General features: G+C 37.5%; 1 protein-coding gene across 4 annotated transcripts in view; it reads right to left on the reverse strand.

The window, feature by feature from the left end:
* Positions 1 to 6,212: 6,212 nt before the first annotated feature.
* LOC124132175 (DNA topoisomerase 2-alpha-like) overlaps positions 6,213 to 21,625 on the reverse strand; it is a 45,991-nt gene continuing 30,578 nt past the window's right edge. For 3 of the 4 annotated variants that reach the window (XM_046495928.2, XM_046495927.2, XM_046495929.2), the window contains 9 exons: positions 20,507 to 20,710; positions 19,688 to 19,835; positions 18,422 to 18,607; positions 16,792 to 16,981; positions 16,332 to 16,453; positions 15,357 to 15,482; positions 13,451 to 13,588; positions 10,014 to 10,183; positions 6,213 to 8,384 (listed from right to left, as the gene is read on the reverse strand). In XM_046495928.2, the coding sequence (XP_046351884.1) occupies positions 8,238 to 8,384; positions 10,014 to 10,183; positions 13,451 to 13,588; positions 15,357 to 15,482; positions 16,332 to 16,453; positions 16,792 to 16,981; positions 18,422 to 18,607; positions 19,688 to 19,835; positions 20,507 to 20,710 (1,431 nt within the window). In that variant the 3' untranslated portion in view covers positions 6,213 to 8,237. The remainder of the gene's footprint in view (positions 8,385 to 10,013; positions 10,184 to 13,450; positions 13,589 to 15,356; positions 15,483 to 16,331; positions 16,454 to 16,791; positions 16,982 to 18,421; positions 18,608 to 19,687; positions 19,836 to 20,506; positions 20,711 to 21,625) is intronic. The other variant, XM_046495930.2, reaches the window with a different exon arrangement.

The following is a 21,625-nucleotide window of genomic DNA, read 5'->3' on the forward strand; positions in this document are numbered from 1 at the left end:
CATCCATATGTCTGTGTCTTTGGCAACAATGACAACCTGAGCACAGTCAGACTGTGATGCATGGAACCAAACCCCACAGTCTGCTTCGCCTTTGTTATTAGCCCGAGCTTCAGAAATTGTATGATTTTCAATACAAGCAGGTGATGTTCCCAATTAAGGTGAATGTATGATAATTTTAACTTTAGGTGTCATATCCTTTGCTTTAGCAATGAACATATCTATTAAAAAGGATATAAGTCTCTGTTTATAATTTGCAATTTTGAGAGCAGTTACATATTCCGATCCATGAAAAACTCTAGATGTCTTGTTGATTTCATGATCCTGGAAGTTTTGAAAAGAAGTCTTGGTTTTCTGTTTTCTTTCTTCGTGCAAACTCGATCTAACAGGAGGTAGAAAATCTGGTTTGTCAAAAAAAATTGTTATTACTGATGCCCCTCTTTGAATTCCAAGCTTGCAAACAGTGTGTACCCAATAATAGATTCCAAGATCGTCATAAGTATTTACATCAGGGGGCGTTGGTTCATAATGTATTTAAGAAAGTCAATAACTATTTCAGTATGGTTATCTTTGATAATGAATGGCATTTCTGTATTGAACATAGGTAAGAGTTCATCTTTTTTTTGCAATGCATCCTTAAATTTGCTCTTTTGACGCCCTCTTATTTCACCGAATTCATTGCAAAATGACAAAGGATACTCAATAGTTTTTTCAATATAATTTTCAGCTTTTTGCAACTGACAATATGCCCTCTTAAGAAAATGTGTTACTTGGCCAAGTTTTGATTTCTGTGTTCTGGCTGTGGTCTTTCTGCGAGAGAATGTACGCATCTTTCTACGACACTGGCGACATGGAACCTCAGCAGGAGGTTGCAGTACATGTTGTCTGATATAAGTACGCATCCGGGATTGACCTGCTGAACTAATATTCAAAAGATCATGTTTTGTTTCATTGTCAAGATCACTTGCTGCACCTTCTGTAAAAACATTTTTGAGAATTCTTGGTTCATTTGAATTGAATATGTGTAATGGCAGGATATATGGCTTGAACATAGTCATATCTGTTAGAGCTGGTATACTGTTTCTTCTTCTTAAATATAAATATTACGTCCTGAAGTAGTGACATAATTTTGTCTAAGTATGCCATAAAGTTAGCAAGTGTCACAGTTCTATATTCTGAGGGCCTCGTTGTTAATTCTTTCAGCCTCCTATTAATGATTTGTTCATGGCCCTCATCAAGGGCAACATTGTGAAATGGATTAGCAGTAATGCTACAGGTCCATTCACCTTGGAGAAAATGATTCCTTATATCTTCAGGAAGCAAAATCACATCATTCATTGTTTGACATGCTAATTCCTCATATTTGTTATGTGAATATGCAAAAAATAGTTCTGTTATAACTGGCAGACAACTATTTCTCAGATTGAAGTTTCCTGATCTGATTGCAAAAAAGTAACCGGTGTAGGCATTTAAGTATCTTAGCATTTGGGCCCAAAATTTGGAAACCTCATCAAGGTTACTGCTGGACGTTTTTATGCTTACCCACTCTTCTAAGCCATTAATATCACAATGTTCCATGTCGTTAAGAGCTTCATACAGGAGGGTTTCGTGCAGGGAAGATAACATGTTATGGATGTCACGCCACTGGACGATATCTTTCATGTGTTTGCAGAGTATACTCATATGACGTAATCCGCCATCCCAGATGATGTCTCTAATTGTTTCGGCTGCATTCTTCAGTAAATGCCAATCTCCAGGTACAGGTATCACCCATGCAGAGGTTTCAGGATATTTCTTGATAAGATTTTTAACAATGGCATATGTTTGTTGATCACCTCCAACAACTACTCTTTTTGGAAAATCTTTGTCATCGATCCTAAGATCACGTTTAATTTGCATTAAATATTTGGAAACATCGGTTATGCTGGATGACTGAACGGTTGCATAGGCTACATTATCAGGTTCACGTGGAGTAAAATCTGGCATTGAAGATTTTATTTCATTTAATAGTGTTCTTTTGATATCTTTGACTTGTAAGTGTTTTCTTCCTAAACCATGTTTGACTAAACTTCTTAGATATTGGTTCCATGACTGCTTTTCTTCTGTGGATTTGGTGAAGAAAGTATTCTCATCTATAGATTTAGGGCGTTCAGATAATGAACATGATGAAGAATGTGATGAAGAATCTGATGCAGTGTCTGAAGATCTATGTGTTCGATGTGATATCTGTCCCGTCAAGAGATTTAGCATCCTACCAAGAACTTCCCCTCCTACTGCAAAGGTTTTGGCAAATTTTCTTTTAAAATTCAAGTTATCAAATGTTATCCTCCAAAATGCTCTTTTGTCAATTTCATCAAGAACATTTCGATTGTTTGACCATTTATTTGCTTCCCGGCGAATGAGATGAATTCCACAGGTTAGTCCAAGAAAGTTTAAGATTTGAAACCCTTTATCTCGTAAACCGTTTGCATATGCTGAGAGTCCAATAATTGTTTGTAGCATAATGGCATTCTGGTTTTTTATATGACACAAAACACCAATAGCTGTTTGAAGTTTCATATTCTGTTTATGTGAATGGGCATTGTCCACTTTCTCCAACCCAAGAACATTTTCAAAAACTGCATAAGTGGTTGGTGTAAATAAGTACCCATAAAATATGATTTGTCGCATTCTGTGTCAGTTGAGTATGAGTCAAATAATGATCTGTAATCAAAATCCATATCTTTACTACAAAATAATTGTGTTTGTGTTTCAAACATTTCACGTATATCTCTTATTGTTATTGATGAATGTTTTAATTCTTCCAGTTCTGTTTCCAGTGCAGTATTCTCAGATAAAAGTTCATATACAGCTCTTATTGACACATTGGTGTACTGTTCTCTATAGTACAACATTGTACCTGCCCTGTTAGATTTTTCGCAGTAGGATCCAATGAGAGGATTACCTCGAAAATGTGTTGAAAGATAATTATCAAATCGTTTCACCAGTTCATCTCTTTCCTTCTCCTGCAGAAGTGAGTCTCTAAACCTTTTTACAATACTTGCTCTCATCAGATAACCTTGTTGCTTTATTTCCTCAATAGCCTGAAGAAGAAATGAAGCCATATCTCTTATGAAGTTATGGTTTGAAGACATATCTTTACTTAAAAGACTTTTTACAGGTTTTGTTTTCAGTAAATTTTAAGGCAATTTTCACAGATCCAGTTTGTATTTGACATTTGAAGTGTACCAGACTGCGGTGTCAATGTAGCCTGTATTTTATCCATGTATTTATTGGTAAATTCCCAGCTACTTGAAGATTTGCATTTACAAAGTGCACATTGTCTTTTCTTTATAAAATTATTCATTTCCATATAATGTACTTTACAAATTACCAAAGTATCCTTCACATTACAAGCAAAATTATTTCTTTTGATAGTAAAAGATTCTTGCTATGATTTAGCAGATAAACCCATCGTCCAGACACTGGATTTAATCCACTGTGTGGCAGTTTGGCATGGGCATGGTTCTGTCAAGTCAATGTCATGATGGCAGACTGGGTAGTGATTATTTTCATTAGTAAAGCGTTGTTGAAGTTTCACCCAGCGTGGAATTTGTTTTGGTATTTTTTCTGCATTTTTCTGTGCATCGACATACCATGCTCTGCATAAACAACTGTCTTTTGTTAGTTTTATTATTTTTCCTTGCGATGAAAAATATTCACTGAACTTAAATGCTTTCTCACCTGGGTGATAAGGTTTATTCATTTCATGATCAGGACTATCTTTGGTAAATTTTCCTAACTGTATCCATACCTGACAAGGACTCCATTGGCTACCATCATGATACGACATTTTACATTTCTTTTTAGGAGGAATACCATCATTCCCACTATTGTTTCTATCTTTTCTGTAATTACCTGACTTTTTGGATGGCATTTTGAATATTGTTTGATTGGATGATGCTGGGATAGATTGAGAGGATTTGGGTGAATGCTTGCATTCCCCTCCTGGTCTCGTAGAAGGAGAAACAACAAAGAATAGAATGTTTTTCCCACACATAAAACTGTTAACTGTTGCAATGATGAAAAATAATTCAGCTTTGATAAAGAGATCCAATGGCTTCAGAATAAATTCACATACATTCACAAGATGCAAAATTCCATAAGGTTTTAAAGTTCTACATAATATTAATGCACACACTAGCCCGTATGGTATAAATGTACTCTTCATATTCTCCACTTGAGTATTAATGAGTGTGATGGGTGTCGGAATTGCAATATGTTCATACCTTCCTTGGCACATCTCCAGTGGTGTCAGCTTTAAGTCACATAATGATGGACAGTGTGCAAAACACAGGGTATTCCAAGTGAGGGCCAAGAAAATGATAGTTGAAATACACAATTGAGCCATGATTGTGCATAAAAAATGCTATAGCTAAGGTATAATCTAAAAGGAATAATCCACAACAGTAACAGTTGTATTCTGCTACAGCAGACGATAGGTTTAAGCCAATCATTTCACTGATAGAGGTCACGTGACCTTGAAAAAATCTTGACTACTTCCGGTTCTGTGAACGGTTACTATTCCTAATTAAAACTAATAAACCAATGCATATTTGAGATTTAAGTTCTGATTTATTTAAGCGCAAATGTCTGTTTAGTGTGATAACACTCACAAACTGTGTCCAGAATGCTTAAGACAGAAGGAACCAAATGTCAAACACCACAACCTGTAAACAATCAGTTTAGACCCCTGACACACAAATTAGACCCTAAGTGACATATCAGTCAAGACAAATTCAAACAAACGGTGATAAACTGCCCTAAAGTAATGTATCTGTCAGTGGAATGTGATGCTATCACTTAGGTGCCATATGTATTTATATTTCTGGACGCTCTGTGTGGGACTGTCTATTACCCAATTAAAATTATGCTTAGCTCCTATTTTAAGGTGGTCTTGGGAAGCTTTATAGTGATCAGTGATTGCAGGAAACATAGGAATTGGCCCCGCCTCCCCTTAAGATAGATGGAACCCATATTTTTGTGTGGGACTTTTACCGTGAGAATATTTTGAGGTCATGTGACTTCAACAAACATTTTCTCAGAGTCTATGCAATGTATGGATGGGTTATATTTTGGTATTTTTTTGATAAATAGACATTGGGAAATATAGGAAAGTATAACGTGTGTAGGATTAGTAATAAAAAGATTTATATGAGGTAGGTGTACAGAACAGTTTTGTCACTTCCTGTGACAGGGGTTGTGACATCACTATAAGGCTTTTAGCATTGAATCTATTTATAATCTGTGTGAAAGCGAGGTATGTTCATTCACTGACAGAATAGGTTTTCTAGATTCATTTGTAAATTAAATTGTACCTGCATGTATAAAAAAAACTTATTCTTATAATGAATGCTTTTCATATAATTTACTGAAATAAGAGTGGTGGAAGGTGCACAATTTGTGTCGTTTGCCTTGAACATGCACAGTAGAGTTACATGATAGCCCCGCCCTCACATGAGGACTGTACACCGTTGGTAGATGTATTGATTCAAAGTATCAAGGTATATGTACACAAGTCAAGCTACAAGAATCCTACATGTCGCCTTTCACAATCTAAATCGTTCATAGGGTTTTGGTTTGTTGTTTAACGCTGCACTCAGCAATATTCCAGTATGACGGCGGTCTGTAAATAATCAAGTCTGGACCAGAAAATCCAGTGATTGACATCATGAGCACCAATCCACGGGATGTGATGACATGCATCAACCAAGTCAGCGAGCCTGACGTTAGTCGCCTCTTACGGTTAAAAGGGAGAAGCATAGAGATATGCTGCAATACCCCCTTACTCTTAAACTCTAGTCTCTTAAAGTTAATGAACGTGGGTAATTTGCAAATGTCTAACTGGTCCCAAAAGGTAGCTGGTATAACTACAAATTTTATGACTGCCAACACACCAAGACTTTAGACTCACAAGATCCTGGCATACCTAAGGCACACAACTCTGCACAGGGTAAAGCAAGACCAGAGTTGACTGGGTTATCTTGTTTGTTTGCACTCAGCATTATTCCAGCTACATGATGGCGGTCTGTAAATAACCGAGTCTGGACCAGACAATCCAGTGATTGATATCATAAGCATCGACCTACACAATTGGGATACGATGACATGCATCAACCAAGTCAGTAAGCTTGACCTCTGTATCCTCTCTTAACACAAGATGATGAACAAAGGTGTAAGTTTCATGTTTTATTGATGTGATGATGACTACAATATGGGTGTTTATCTACATAAATGAAATGAATCATTTACCTCTGCAACATGCTTGTTACTTGAACACACTTGGCCTGTCACATGTACAACAGTTCCTTAACCTTCTCCACATCTCAGTTGTTAGGTTCCGAAAAATAACCCCTGCTTATGGAATTGCCAAACATGAAACAAATAATCACAGTTCTGTTTCGTAAATCCCAACAATACCTGAAACTCATTTACATACACTCTGTAGGATTGCCATTGGTATGTTTACATAGAGCTTCACCCAAGATGATCATAACTTATGAAGAGCCGTAACTAAATAGGAAACGAGAAACTTATTTGACCTCTAACCCTTTGCAAAATAGTATTTTCACAAACAGGCATTTTCGAAAATACTCTAAAATTATTTGCATCATCTAGAAATTGAGTGATAAATGGAATCAACTTCTGTCAGTAATGTGTTTCCCCTAACTTCTTAATCATGACAATAGCTGCCTATCTGTGTTGACATACTTTGAGAAAAATAGACATGTTACTAATTGTTTAATTTTTCAGTCAAAGAGCACCAAATGATGCTATTGTCCACGAGGCAGGCAGTATCCAGGTGAGGATGTATGCCTTGAATTAATATGGTAAGCATCCGGATTCATAACTTAAAAACATGACATAAATATGACCAGTGGTTTTTGACGCTTAAATACAAGACATTTATACTAACATGGATATTAACAATGCACAATGAGTTTCAACTGTGAAATAATGGATTAAATGGTTTCCAAAGTAAATCTACTGCGAAGGGTGAGAAACAAGTGTAAAAATGTGGACTGACGACATGTACATGATATTAACAATGGGCAATGGACAGCAGGGACAGGTGTCGAGAAAACAGAAATGAGAGAGAGATGAAAGCTTCAAGGTATAGTCGTCACTAGCAGCAAAATCAAAATCAATAATGCTGAAATTGCTAAAAACACAAGTGACAAATTGAAACAGATTTAAAAAAAAGACTGATGAATGAAATGTGTGACCTAGATTAATGAATGTAGCGTGAAGCAGCACACCACAGATGACAGCAAGTAGAAAAGAAGATATGGTACAAAGTTCTCTCACTACTATCACCTAACATGAGATAAAATACTGTGGGACTTTAAAAAAAAAAAAAAGCACTTTAGTTAAATCTTCCAACTTGGACCCAAACATGTGATTAGTACTATGTCCATATTTCAATTGCTTGAGTATGGTTTTGCGCCACTTTTAGCAATATTCCAGCAATATCACGAATTGCTTGTGGAAGCAGAAGAATAGATTTCATTCTTCAAACAGCTGTTTTTTCAGTATTGTTTACAGGTAATGCTGACACTAAATTCTACTTCAATGTAAATACTTATTGTATGTACATATTCCATCAGCAAAAATGATCGACTGATATTATTTACAGACACCAAGATAGAAATATCAACATTCTATCTTTTTAATTTGAATGAAATACGTTTCCTATCACCTCTACACAAGAGGAAGGGGAGATACCCGAACATAAAGAAACTACAAATGCTGGGATCATAAAACTTGCAATTATCCTCTAAAAATCAATCATGACTTAAATCACTTGATGGTAAGATATTTCTTTTTCAATTCTAAAAATGTAATTCATAATGAAGATTCCAAGCGTATTACTAAAGGAAAGTTCAATGTCAAACACAATTAAAAGGGTGATCAGTTATTCCTTTTAAAGGATTGAATAAAAATCAGACTAGAAATGTAAAAATCAATTTACAAATATTTGCTGAGATTCCCCCCTCTAATGTCAGTGACTTTCCTTGACAACTTTGACCTTGGATTCATCCAAAGCTCTGACAATCTCATTAACCAGAAGTTCCTAGTAATGTAGTTTTAAGGCTTGAAGTTTGGATGGTGAATCCATCTGTTTTAGTGCCTTTGTTAGGCTTCAAGCGTCCATTTCGCATTTCATAGCATAAATATCACCAAATGATGGACAGCTTGTCTTAGAAATCACTCAATTCTTCATCGCTGTCGAATGTGTATTTAACGGAGCTCCGTGCCCGGCCTGTAGTTGTTCTTGCAGCACTTGGATAAACAGCATCTTCATCCAGGTTGAAGTCTTCTTCGTCATCACTGAAATCCTTCTTTTTCTGAAAAGATTTACATCCATCTTTAAACCCACAATGAAAGAGACTTGAAATAGAAGTATCATAATTCAAAACACGATATACAGCTTTTCCATTGGATGAGAGGTCGGTCACATGACTGCAAAATTGAAGTTCATAAGTGTATGAACGACACATTTTGATGTTCAAACATCAAAGGACTATTTTTTCACGAGACTATATTCTTGAAATGAAGTAAACACTGACAGGCTACTTCCACATTCCTGGGGAAACAAATTAAATACAGAAGCGTTGTTTCTCATCATTTAGACACTTTAATCTTGAACTTAGCGTTTAAGCATACATTGGGATAAGTAAGAGAGTTTGATTACATGGCTGTTGAAGGAAATAATCACTACAACCCATCCTAGAGAAGAAAACACGGAAAAGCACATCCAATCTATCGCAGTATCTAGACTACACTGACAGTCTACAGCAATCTATGAATTTACCTTAGCATCTATTTGACACATCTTTACAATCATCCTTCAGTGACCTTCCAATTGATCAGGGATGACAAACACTTGTAATAGCCACAGGTCCATTAACAACTTCAGAAATCTCTCCCGTCACATTTATCGTGTTGGCCATTTTGACGTCTTGTACTTGATGTAAAGGTATTATGCTTGGCTGTCATTGTGACTAACTTACTGAGGTAGTTCTTAACAGACCTTTCTCATCACATGAGGATATTATTTGCATACATTTTGAGTAAAGAAACAAAAAAGTTGTTCCTATAGAGCATATCGAGCATACATACGCTCATGTCACCTCTTGTTTTGAGGAACTATTTTATTCTGCTATGCATGTTGACGTTCATACGTTTTTCACGAGACTGTATTCTTGAAATGATGTAAACACTGATGGACTACTTCCACATTCATGGCGAAACATCTGGGAATACAGAGGCGTTGTTTCACATCATTTAGACCCTTAAATCTTGAACTCAGCAAACATTAGGATAATCCAGCAAGTTTAGCTGCCTGACCGTTTAAGAATATCCTCGCTACGACCCATTTTAGTGAACAAAACAAAGAAATACACATTCAAACTATCCTAGTATTAATAGAACACATGAAAAGAAGAGCCGTGCAGAAGCAAAGCACCTTGTCCAATATCTGTATTGGGCCTCAGTCAGGGAGGCCCGCCCCTCCATAGTGGAGTTGGTTGGTTGGTTGGTTTGTTGTTTAACGCCGCACTCAGCAATATTCCAGCTATATGACGGCGGTCTGTAAATAATCGAGTCTGGACCAGACAATCCAGTGATTAATATCAACCAAGTCAACGAGCCTGACCACCCGATCCTATTAGTCGCCTTTTACGACAAGCATAGTCGCCTTTTACGGCAAGCATGGTAGTGGAGTTGAATTCCAGGTGAAAATAATGTACCGGTATTGCTACCTGTCCGAATGGAGTATTATGATCAAACATGCCTTAGCCTACATTTACATTTTCTTAATCATATAATCTTTGAAAGGTTCTTAAAAACAACAACAAAAAACACCCAAAAACCAAACAAACAAAAACAAACCAGGCTTGAAATTCCATATAGTATCTGATCAAAATGAAACTGCAAAGTAAAAACTAATCCTGCAAATTTTTTCTTGAGCTAACCCTTGATGTCTTGGACTTTTTCTTGGGCATGAAATCTTCCAACTCGTCACTGTCAGAGGTCATCTTTGAACGTTTAGGTACTGCTGCCCTCTTCTTTTTTGGCTTGTCGTCACTGTCAGGGTCTTTCTTCTTCCTCGGTTTCTTTGCTTTCTTCTCTCCCTCTGCCTTGTCTACAAAGGACAACAAACATGTCACAACATATTTCAAGAATGTCTTATCTATTCCCCTTTGAGTGTACCTACAAAAAATGCCATCTTGTCAATTTGCTGATTATGAATGATTGATTTGTTTGTTGTTTAACATCACATTCAGCTATATTCCAGCAACATGACAGTGGCCTGCAAATAGTCAAGTCTTGACCAGACAAACCAGTGATTGATATTATAAGCAAAGATCCAATCTGTTGAGTATGATGACACACAATAAACCAATTCAATGAGCCTGACTACCTGATCTATTATGTCACCTCTTATGGCCAGCAAAAGTTCCAGGGTGTATATTTTAACTTGGAATACCCACAAGACATAAGCAGCAATGAATCAAATGACATATGAACATACATGCATATTAGTATTGATAATTCTTGACACTCATGTTTGTTTGTTGCTTAATGACACACTCAGCAATATTCCAGCTATTGAACCTGACATGAGCATCGATCTACGCAATTGGGACACGATGACATGCATCAACAAAGTCAGAGAGTCTGACCACCGATCCGTTAGTCAGCTCTTGCGACAAGCATTCGCCTTTTACAGCAAGCATGGGTTGCTGAAGACCTATTCTACCCCGGATCTTCATGAGTCCATTAAACAGGGTGTAATGGTAAAGATATGCAGACTCGTTCCTTGGGATGAGCATTGCCAGTTGGAATCCTATTGCAACATAATAGTCGGTACAGTGACAAGTGTACATCCATATTTGTTTAGGAAACATGATGACAAGCTATCAAAGGGGCATTACTCTAGTTGTGCACATTAACTATCAAAGAAAATCTATTTGATGTCAGGTGTGTAAATACAACAGCAGTAGCAGTATTGCTGCCTTGTTCCATTGGTAATACTCCAGTTGACAATACCATGTACAGTCAAACATCCACACTCTTCTCATGACTGTTCACAGGCAAACAGTCTTGAGGCTTATTTAGGTTTATGTTAAATAACTAGATTTTAGGATTAAAAAATTGGTTGTCACTCTAGACCTTCAGAAGTCTCATGGGCTAATGGAGCAGTGTCTGCTTTTTTTCATATCAATGATGAATGTGTTCAAATCAAATTTAGTCTGTTTAATGATTGATCACTCTAATATTTCCTATTTGCAAGATATATGCAGAAGGAAACTAGGTCCGAAACCTGCGTTGAGTTAACCTGCCAGTGCCATTTCAAAGTTACCAGATTCTACTAGGACCTAGGAAAATACTCAATTCTAATTACTTCCTCGGATTGAATGACTGAGGAAGCTAATATAGACAGGTATTTCTTGCTTAAGTTTTTGTCATTAGGCATTTTGAGAGGATTATTAATATACAACAAGTATTTGTCACAAAGTGACGAAATGTCCCCCGCCTGTATATACACCATAGTACCAAATATGAAGACAATCCAGCGATTAGTTCTTGAGATATCGCGGCAACACCGTTTTCCAACTCCAAAAGCAGATTTGCCTGCTGTGACCTTGAAAATGGGGTCAAGGTCACCAAAACTGACTGGTGTCTGCGGAGTCTGTATATACACCATAGTTCCAAATATGAAGACAATCCAGTGTTTAGTTCTTGAGATATCGCGGCAACAAACTGGTGGGATGTACGGACAGTCGTGAATACTATGTCCCCCGCTTCGCGCATCGACGGCGGGGACAATTATGATGAAATTGTGTTGCAATGCGTTTGAAGTTTAAGTATGTAAGTTTGAGGGACGTTCAGCTATCTGCAACTGTGACAAGTTACAATGATGTGGTGAAACAGGGTTTAACATCGCGTTCAAGATTATAGCTGTGTGTGTGTGTGTGTGTGTCTTGTTTTTTTTTATAGTGCTAGTCCACTGAGATACCCTGCCGCATTAACATGAATACCCCACTCAGAGACAGTATACTGACTGAGCTGACCAGTCCTTGTTTTAGCCCCTTAATGCCGAGCGCCAGACAGGGTAACAAGTACCATCTTTTAACGTCTTTTGGTAAGATGCGGCCAGGGATTGAACCCCAACCTTCCGCTCACTCTCTACAACTAGACCATAGAGGCGATCTATCTCACAATGACCTGTAAGACATCACAATAGAATCGGCCCACTAGATATACTTTTGGGGTAAATACTAAAAGTTTGCTTACCAAAAAGCTGTGCTACACTTTCAGTGCTGCTTATATACATGCAAGTAAAGCATACTGATGTAAACAAATTATAACCTTGGGACTATATGCACACATATACTATGTGTACACAATCAGTTCAAAATTAATTTTTAAAAACTAAGATCGATCAATCAAGGTAATGTAGCTCTACAATGAAAAGAGTATGTTCATTATGTAAATATTCTGATATTAGTTTACCAATGGGAAACAGGTGCTATGCAAAACAAACAAGCATTCAAGTTAAGAGATAGATAGATATATATATATATATATGAGAGCTACAGATAAGCTGCGAATTTGCGTAAAATATCCCCACGAATATTCAAAACCCAATTACTTTCAATTAACTTGCAAACAGAAACGCATGTATTAAATGAAAAAGTCAAATGTATAAAAAAAGCATGCTTAAATACCCAATGAAGGTTTTCCAGCATGCGTACAACGGAGCTAATTTCCAAAACCCAATTACAAGCTAATTTACTTTCTAAGTCAAGCCTATATTTAGAACCCTTGTATACATGTAACATCTAAAACATTTTTTCATTTATTTTTTTTTATCTCAAAATGTTTACTCATTTTTGGGACAACCCCAAAGAGTGATGATTAGACAAGTGAAAAAATATTGATTACCCAATGAAAAATGTAGTACCGGGTAAACCAATTAAAATAGAAACCGTCAAGTAAAAACTTTATTGCTCAAAAAGTTATCTGGAGCTCTGTATATAACTGAATTTAATCAAACAAGTAACTGGTGACAGAAAGATAATGAAAAGATGTCAACTATATGACTTTTCACCTCTGACCTCTGACCCCCTGAGTATTTCTCGAAGTGAGTGCAGATGCTATGTGAGTAACGAGAAAAGCAACTAGACCTTTCGCCACAACATGTGTACACAACACATTTTCTGGCAGAATTTAAATTTGATAAAGCCTCAATTAAGAACAGATGTTTCAGTCAAGTTAAACAAGTTACTTAAAATCTTAAAAGACAATTGTTTTGAGAAAAGAACATGCTTAGTTTGTTTTGCCTATTGATAACATTCTTCAATGGATACATGCAAACAAGAACTACAACTCCCATGCAGCACACCTTTCTTCACAGCAAAGAAGTCAGTTTCATCCTCGGAGCTGCTTATAGTCAGTGTCTTGGATTTACTTCCAGCTTTGGAAGATGAACTTTTGGACAAGACTTTATCAAACAGACTCTCTACACTAGGCTGGTTCTTGTCTACAGAGAAAACAGATGATAGAAATACAATAGACGGTAAGCCTTAAACAGCTACAGCAACACATAGCAATGAAGAAGTTAAGCCATCGTCAATACTTCATGTTGTGAACCATACCCTCTGCAAGCACCCATCATAACAAATGGACGCTATGCAGTGTAGGGATGTGTCTATTTTAAGTCAGTTAATGAAATTAGGCCATGTAAAATCACAGAAGCCAACTGAGGTCTGTTCAGTGTGCAAACTCTACAGTCACCCTCCATTGAGGCAATGTGTGGAGTAGAGGGTCACAAAGCTATGGCGCATGTTGCAGGGGAAATGTTGCCATTGTAATCTGAGTGTTCACTGGAGTGAGTACTCGCTGGATCCAGGTTGTGTTTGTTGGGTTGAAATTCTACACTGACAAAAAGCAGCGTCTGTCTTGACAGGTGGTGGAGGAACATGTAGGGGAATTCGAACCCATGAAGTATTGACGATGGAGAACAGCACAAGAATGGCATAGAGCAGTTACCAAGTAAGTGACAAAGTGAGAAAATGAAAATACCTACATATATTACACACACTAACACTTTGTTTACAATAAATGTTTGTTTTTTGCATACATCAAAAAAAGTTGTTTGTCACTTTTTGAATAAAATGATTTTAGATTTCATGGCACGAGATATTACCAATAAAATTATGTGATAATTCAATGTACCAATATTGTGGGTGTACAGTGGGTTTAGTTTGCCTCAAAAATTTTATTCCAAGGAATCCCCAAATTTGTTTTCCTGATAGACCAAAGCCATAATTATGGAGCCAAACAGTTTTTCAAGGGAACTAGATTAAAGTAAAACATAACAATGTCAAATTCAGGCTTCAGATACATGTTCCATTTGTTGAGCAAAGCTAACGATGAAACATCAAAATGTTATTTCTGTCGTAAAAATAACTTGAGTTTGAGACTGAATGCAGAAATCGAAAGTTGTGGAATATGGGGTTGGTATTTGAAAATGTCAAGAGAATTATACTGTTTTGTGTGTAGTGTAACGTTTCACTGAGTGAGTGAGTTTGGTTTAACAGTATATGACGACGTGTCATCTTAATGTGGAAGGAAAACCTGAAATGATGCAGGTCTTAGACATTTACCATTTTGGTGAAACCCACGAGCACAGATATAGTGCCGACAAACCTAGAATCATAATTGGTACAAAACAGGACTCTAACCCACAATCATAGGTTTCGTGTGTGACCAAGGGACGCAACTCTGCACTTCAAACTGCAGTGCCTTTGGCAACTGGGGTAACCGTGCCCTAATGATTCTCTGTGATTCAAGTAGATGATGTATAGATACAAAAAGATACATTATGTAGCCTTCATATATATGGTTATATGAAAAAGTGAATGTTTTAATCCCCAAATACTGTTTTCTGTGAGAAGATAGAGAAGGTCTTTGACCACTTTATAATTAATTTGACATGTTTTGGTAGGCCTTTCTGTGAAGATATGTCTGAGTATCTGAATCTACTACTGCTAGCCCCACACACACACACACACAACACACACACACACACAACACACACACACACACAACAAACACACAACAAACAACACACACACACACACACACACACACACACACACACACACACACACACACACACACACACACAGAGAAGTCGGATATATATGCAGAAACTAACACTTGAACCGCTGTGAAACATGCATCGTGCAGGCTCCGCTACAACATGTACACAGTTCCAGATCGGAATCAATAAATCTGCTACTAACCTTTCTTAGGAGCTCTGGGCTTAGCAGCAGCCTTGGGTTTCATAGCAACAGGTTCTTTTGGCTTTGGTGGAAATATGTCATCCTTGTCGTTGTCATCATCACTATCTATTGTCATTGGTCCTGAATCTAATAATGCATAAAATGGATTATTTTCAACTCACTTACTGCTGACACAGGGCATACCGAACTTCAGTGAAGGGCTGGAGGCCTGATTCAAAATACTTTTGAAAGCATAGTATGAAATGCAAGTCGCCAGTTTAAAACTAGTGCTGCAAAGCTAAAGAAAAGCTGCTTTCTTATTGGCTTATGTCGACTTCCAGTTAGACATTTCATTGCTCAGTTCAAGTTTGCGAAAGGTAGTTGTGATGTGACCTGTAATGGTATGTCCTCAGCGGTAGCAAGAACTTAGATCTCATCTTAGTGAGATTGAGGTAATCTACACATGGGATTAATATTGTTTAGTTTATTTAAAGGAATAATTGTTTATTGTTAAGCAAGACTTTACCATATTTCATATATCTAATTTCAACCAAAATAACGTACACTTAAGAAATCTGATAATAAACAAACATTCTTTCTTAACTAATTTGAATTTCGAGCATCAAGCCAACGATCCTGACACAAGTCCTAACTGAATGTCCTTCCCATTATTCCAGTGAGGGCAGGGTAGACCAGTGCTGGAAAGCATGCGATGTACACCATCAGGACATTATCAGCCTGGTTATACATTGTGTCCACTCAAATCATTGTTACTTGATTATTTACAGACTGCCGTCATATAGCTGAGTAATAGCTGAGTGCGGCATGACACAACAAACAAACCTGCGGTTCAAGGTGGCATAGTCATGCTGCATCCCTTAGGCGTGACGGAAACATGATGGTTCAACAAAAAACATACTCAACAAATATTCAACTTTTTGAAGAACACAAAAATATCCATGAACTGTGACAAGGAAGTGAGGTGTAAGTACTTACTTGTTGAGGTGCCCCACTTTAGAGCTGATGGCTGCAGGCTGGCCTTGTCGTCGTCACTGTCAGAGAAGTCGGCTGTTATTAGGGGGCTTTCTTTGGCACGGTCGGATGTTTTGTTGGATTGCCTGTTTAAGTCAAAATGGTCGTGTTATGATCATGATGATTCATGGTCCTTAAGGCTTGGATACTGATGAAGACACAAAGCAGGATTCCTAAATTATATATTGCTTAATGAGTCAACCAATGTTGTTTAACACTCCAACCAGCAATATCCCTGCTTTTCCCCCCAAGGCATTTAATGAATGAGAAAAGATTATATTTTAAATAACTACAATTACAAATTGTTTTATACAAACATGACATTGATGTATACAATTTTTCATAAAACAGACAATTGCTCAGTAAGAATGAAAGAATACCACCACAGACATGTGAACCATACAATAACCGGATTCATACATACCCAAAGATTGTTGATTCAGTGGGCTTGAAACTGTCTGCATCATAATCATCATCATCATCATCATCTGAAATCATTGGGGACAGTCTTTGTGCTGCTACAGGCTCACTGGACCCATTCATTACAACATTGTCATCCTCGTTATCACTGCGGATCTGTTCTTCATCACTCAGCTCAAACTTCACCTTGACAGCTGTCAAAACATCACTCGTGTCACACTCTAAGACCACACTGTATAAAGCATACTTCATAAAAAGCAGATAATAATTATTGTAGTTTTCACCTAGTTTCATGTAGTTTGTTAACTGTTTTATGCCCCAGTCAGGGTTCACCCTGGCTTCAGAAACTGTCAGTCCTGGTGGACTGGCAACTCTAAAAATTCACCCCTAATTTTTGTCAATCCTAACTTTCAAGGAATAAAAAACATGAAAATTACCTGGATGTCATTTTTTCAACATAATGTTCAATGTCATGATGTCATCTCTGAAGTAACTTAGTTAGACCTACACATCATTCACACAGAGTTCATTTAAAATTTTCTCTCTCTTTTTTTTGTGAGTGAATATTCGAGACTAAGTCGCTACACATATATATTTAACGTTGAAGCAAGGCGAAATGTTATTTCCTTGCACTGAAATACACATGGGGAAACCATGATGGTAACAGACAAGCTGACTTCGTTTGAAATATATACTAGTATGAATATCACCAATGTTTTGTTCAACAACAAAGATTTATAAGATTCTCTATTTACCAGTCCACAGGGACTGGCAGTCACATGAATTTCTGGTCTAATTTAGCCTAATTTGACTGGTACCGGTAATTACCAGTAAACAGGAACACGGCTCAGTCTATTATTGCCCCTATATCAGGGCAGCATGTAAATACTCCAAGCCTGAGCCAGGGAAACCAGTGCTTGATATTAACTTCAACTTCCAACAGTGTTGGGTTATGATGAACCACAATAAACCAAGTCAAAGAGCTTGACCACATTACTCACATCATGTGACGAACAAGAGAGAGCTCAGTGTATCTTAATCTAGGGTGCATGCAGCTTCAAAATGATGTCCCCAAATCCCTTAGTTTTTATTTCCATTTTAATCAAAAAAAGATATTAAAAATCCAAATACCTAAAAACAATGCGATCCAATATAGCATGCAACTACTTACTTGTTTGAAAGCAAAAAAACCAACTCCACCTCCCGCCCGCACTATATTTTCAAAAGTCATTGCCTGAGAACCAATTCTTTTATTTTTTTAAACCCTAGAGTACAAGAACTGTCAGTATATTTCCCCACCATGGCCCACTTGCACAAAGTGGTCTTAGCGCTGAGATGATTGTATGTTGTAACTCCCATACTTTAACATAGGAATACGATAATCTTAGCACTAAGATCGCTTTGTGCAAGTGGGCCCATATCTGTAAGCTTCCAATTTTATAAAAGGCAACATATTCATGTTTAAGGCCTTTGTAATGCCGGACTGACACGCAGAACACCTTTTCAAGACTGTGTAAACCTTGTATCATGTATCATGTTTATGAGCAGCCTTATTCAAAATGTTTTTATTTAGGACATATGTAATCTCAGCTTGGGTGATACACAGCCCTATGGATAACATCACAGCCACCAACCTGCTGCGCGTCTAGGCCCGCGGTCCCTTGGTATAACGATGAAGCTTTCGCCTTCATCATTGTCCTTATCACTGTTCACGTCACTCTTCTCAGATTCTGATGAATCAGACCAAGGGTTCTTCTTTTTTCCTCCCTTCTTCCTCTTGCTTGGTGTTCCGGGGGAGGGACTGCTCTTGGGTTTGCGAACTGCAGGTGAGAAAGTGAGTGAGTTTGGTTCATTGTCGCTGTGAACAATATCACAACATGTCAGCTCAATGTGGGAAGATCTGAGGTGAGGTGAGGTGAAATGGGGTTTACTGTTGCATTCAGGATTATTGCACTTATTTATCGGCGTTTGTGAGTGTGCTTGTACTAGTCTGTACTAATGCCAATTTTATTTATAGAGTTAGCCCACATACCATGCTGCAGTGTAACATGAATATCCCACTCAGACACAGTATACCGACCAGTTCTTTCTTATCCCCTTAATGCCAAGCGCCAGGCAGGGTAACAAGTAGTACCATCTTTTAACATCTTCAGGAATGACATGGCTGAGGATTGAACTCCCGATCTTCCCCTCTCCGGGCAGACGCTCTACCACTAGATCAAGGAAGAGGTCGGGAAGACCTTATGTGATCCAGGCCATGGTGCTGACAAACCCACAAACATTACCAAGATGATGAACAATCATGTTTCCATCACAACAAAGGGATGCAACATGACTGAGCCACCTCACACTGCAGGTTTGTTTGTTGATTAACGCTGCACACAACAGTTTTCCAGCTATATGACAGCAGTCTGTAAATGATCGAGTTTGGACAAGACCATCCAGTGATTGATATCATGAGTAGGGATTTACACAACTGGGATACGATGACATGCATCAACCAAGTATTGAACCAAGTTTGGTGTCACCCATTCGTTGATACCTGAATTCTCTAAAGGTATACGTTGTCATTTGTTTCTGCGCATAATACTCAAAAACTCATTTCCCCCCCGTTCAAAATACTTGTTTATTAATACGCACAGGTGCGCGCTGTGTATTTGGCAAGTGTATTATTACATTAAACTCATGATAAAAATCACTTTTAAAATCACCTGATATTCCGAGCATTAAAAAATGAGCAGGCTAAATGTAATACACATATTCAAGTAACACAGCGCAACCTTATGAACTACTGAAATTTGCAGAGCTTTGTATTTGCATGAAATAAGCAAAATAAAAGATTCTGAGAATATTCTGTACTAAATTATGTTGATATGTTTATTTTGATGGAGATATGTTACCTCTTGTCCCCTCTCCTGCCGGAGCCCGTGACGCCTTCTTTATCTTAGTGGCGCCAAGTCTCTCTGCCAGACTCTTTGGCTCCTCACTAGCATTGTCCTCCATCTTGATGTCCATGTCATCATCCTCCAGCTTCAGCTCCTTCCTCTCCTGCAAGTCAGTCAGTTTGCTTTAATGATGCTTTCAACATCTTTAGTTATATCACAGCATCTCAGTTCAATGTGAAAAAAAAGTAATGCAGGTCACTGACAGTTACCAATTGGTGACAACCATCAACAGGTGTGGGTCCAACAAACTAAGAACAACAAAACAAAAAGTGAGCAGTCCTCACTTATATCCCTGACTTCGACTCTTACACATTTTAAAGTTCAACACATTGAAAAAAGCAAACTTTTCTCAGAAAATCAAATTTGAACTGCACCTCACCTATTTGTAGAGAAACTGTACCCCCAATTGGAAAAGAATCCATGAGGTAGTTTTCTAGTCATAGGTCACACAAATGTTGAAGTAAAAAAATAATAATCTAAGTTCACAACATGGAAAACATTTTTAATCACCCCAAACCCCAAACCACCACATTTTAAAATCCAACTCTGAACTACACACCTCTTGTATTAGTGTGGAAACTGTAATGTGTATAATAAACGGGGCAAAATATGACCACAGGATTCCAGAACTACTAATAATATGATTTAACAAGTATAATTTTGCATGAATTTACAGTGACATTTTTGCCTGAATCCTGTGATAGTGCATCCTAGATTTATCTCTGAAGTAGTACATTCAGAAGTATTTTTGTTTTCCACTTTCAAACCAGCTACCTTCATCCTGCTCTTCTTGGCAGCCTCTTTAGTGGCCTTAATCTTCATTGCTGAATCCACCCGGGGCACAACACGGCGACCCATGGGGGATGGCATTGTTTCTTGAATTGGCATCTTACGGGCCTTCTGCTTGCCAAGCTTTGCAGATTTAGGTTTGACATTCCTCGATATCTCTTCATCATTTCTCTCTTGTTCCTCCACAGCCTGCGTAAACAATATTAATGATGTCGTACAATCTATCAGTGTGCACAAACATGCTCATCACAGATGAAGTGATGGTTATCTATATTAATTTATTTCAAATATATTCAGTAAAGTTTAACTAAAGCAAAATGATATTGGAATAGTTTCAGATAGAATTCTTCTGATCGTATCAAAATTCATGAAAGTTATATTGGTTGGTAATTTTTAACCGAATCACTTGTAGATTCTGAGAAACGTGTACAGCTGATTGCTACTTCCCCCTTAGTTTACGAGAAAATACACACGGTAATCTTAATCTCTGCATATAATAACAAAGCCTATCAGAACAGGAAATACAGTTTAATCGGTAAATCATCATGTCTAGGGGTTTGTTTTTTTAATCTCAAATTTCAAGTTTAATTGTTATAACCTGTTCGTTTCCCTGAATTCGCTGAAGGCATACGATGTAATAGTTTTCTGAGGAAGACAAACACGTTTTTATTGCAAATGTAGTGATTTTGTATGTGCTGGTGATATGCATCATTCCGATTAGCTTTATAGACGGGGTATATAAATTAGCATCGATGTTGAAGGCTTGTACAGGGGGGTCGCCTTATACGTGGGGTCGCTTTATAGGTGGCAATATACAACAGTAAATATTACAATGTTATCTAATTATTACAATATTAGTCAAATTTAAATTTCTTTTTTTTACATTTGGATACTTGTCCTGCATTACTACTGGTACCTTAATGCTTCTACTGCTGTTTCTTTGACCTAGGAGACAGGTCTGTTCCTACTTGCACAAAGCTACCTTAGGGCTTCGAATGTCATTAGTTCAAGTTATAGTTTGGGAGTTACGATTGTCGTAGTACTAAGATTGCTTGGTGCAAGTGGACCAAAGTTTACAGGAGTTGTTGCACTCACTAGTTGTGC

The sequence above is a fragment of the Haliotis rufescens genome, unplaced genomic scaffold (assembly GCF_023055435.1).
Source record: "Haliotis rufescens isolate VD_foot unplaced genomic scaffold, xgHalRufe1.0.p SCAF_4, whole genome shotgun sequence".
Taxonomy (NCBI): domain Eukaryota; kingdom Metazoa; phylum Mollusca; class Gastropoda; order Lepetellida; family Haliotidae; genus Haliotis; species Haliotis rufescens.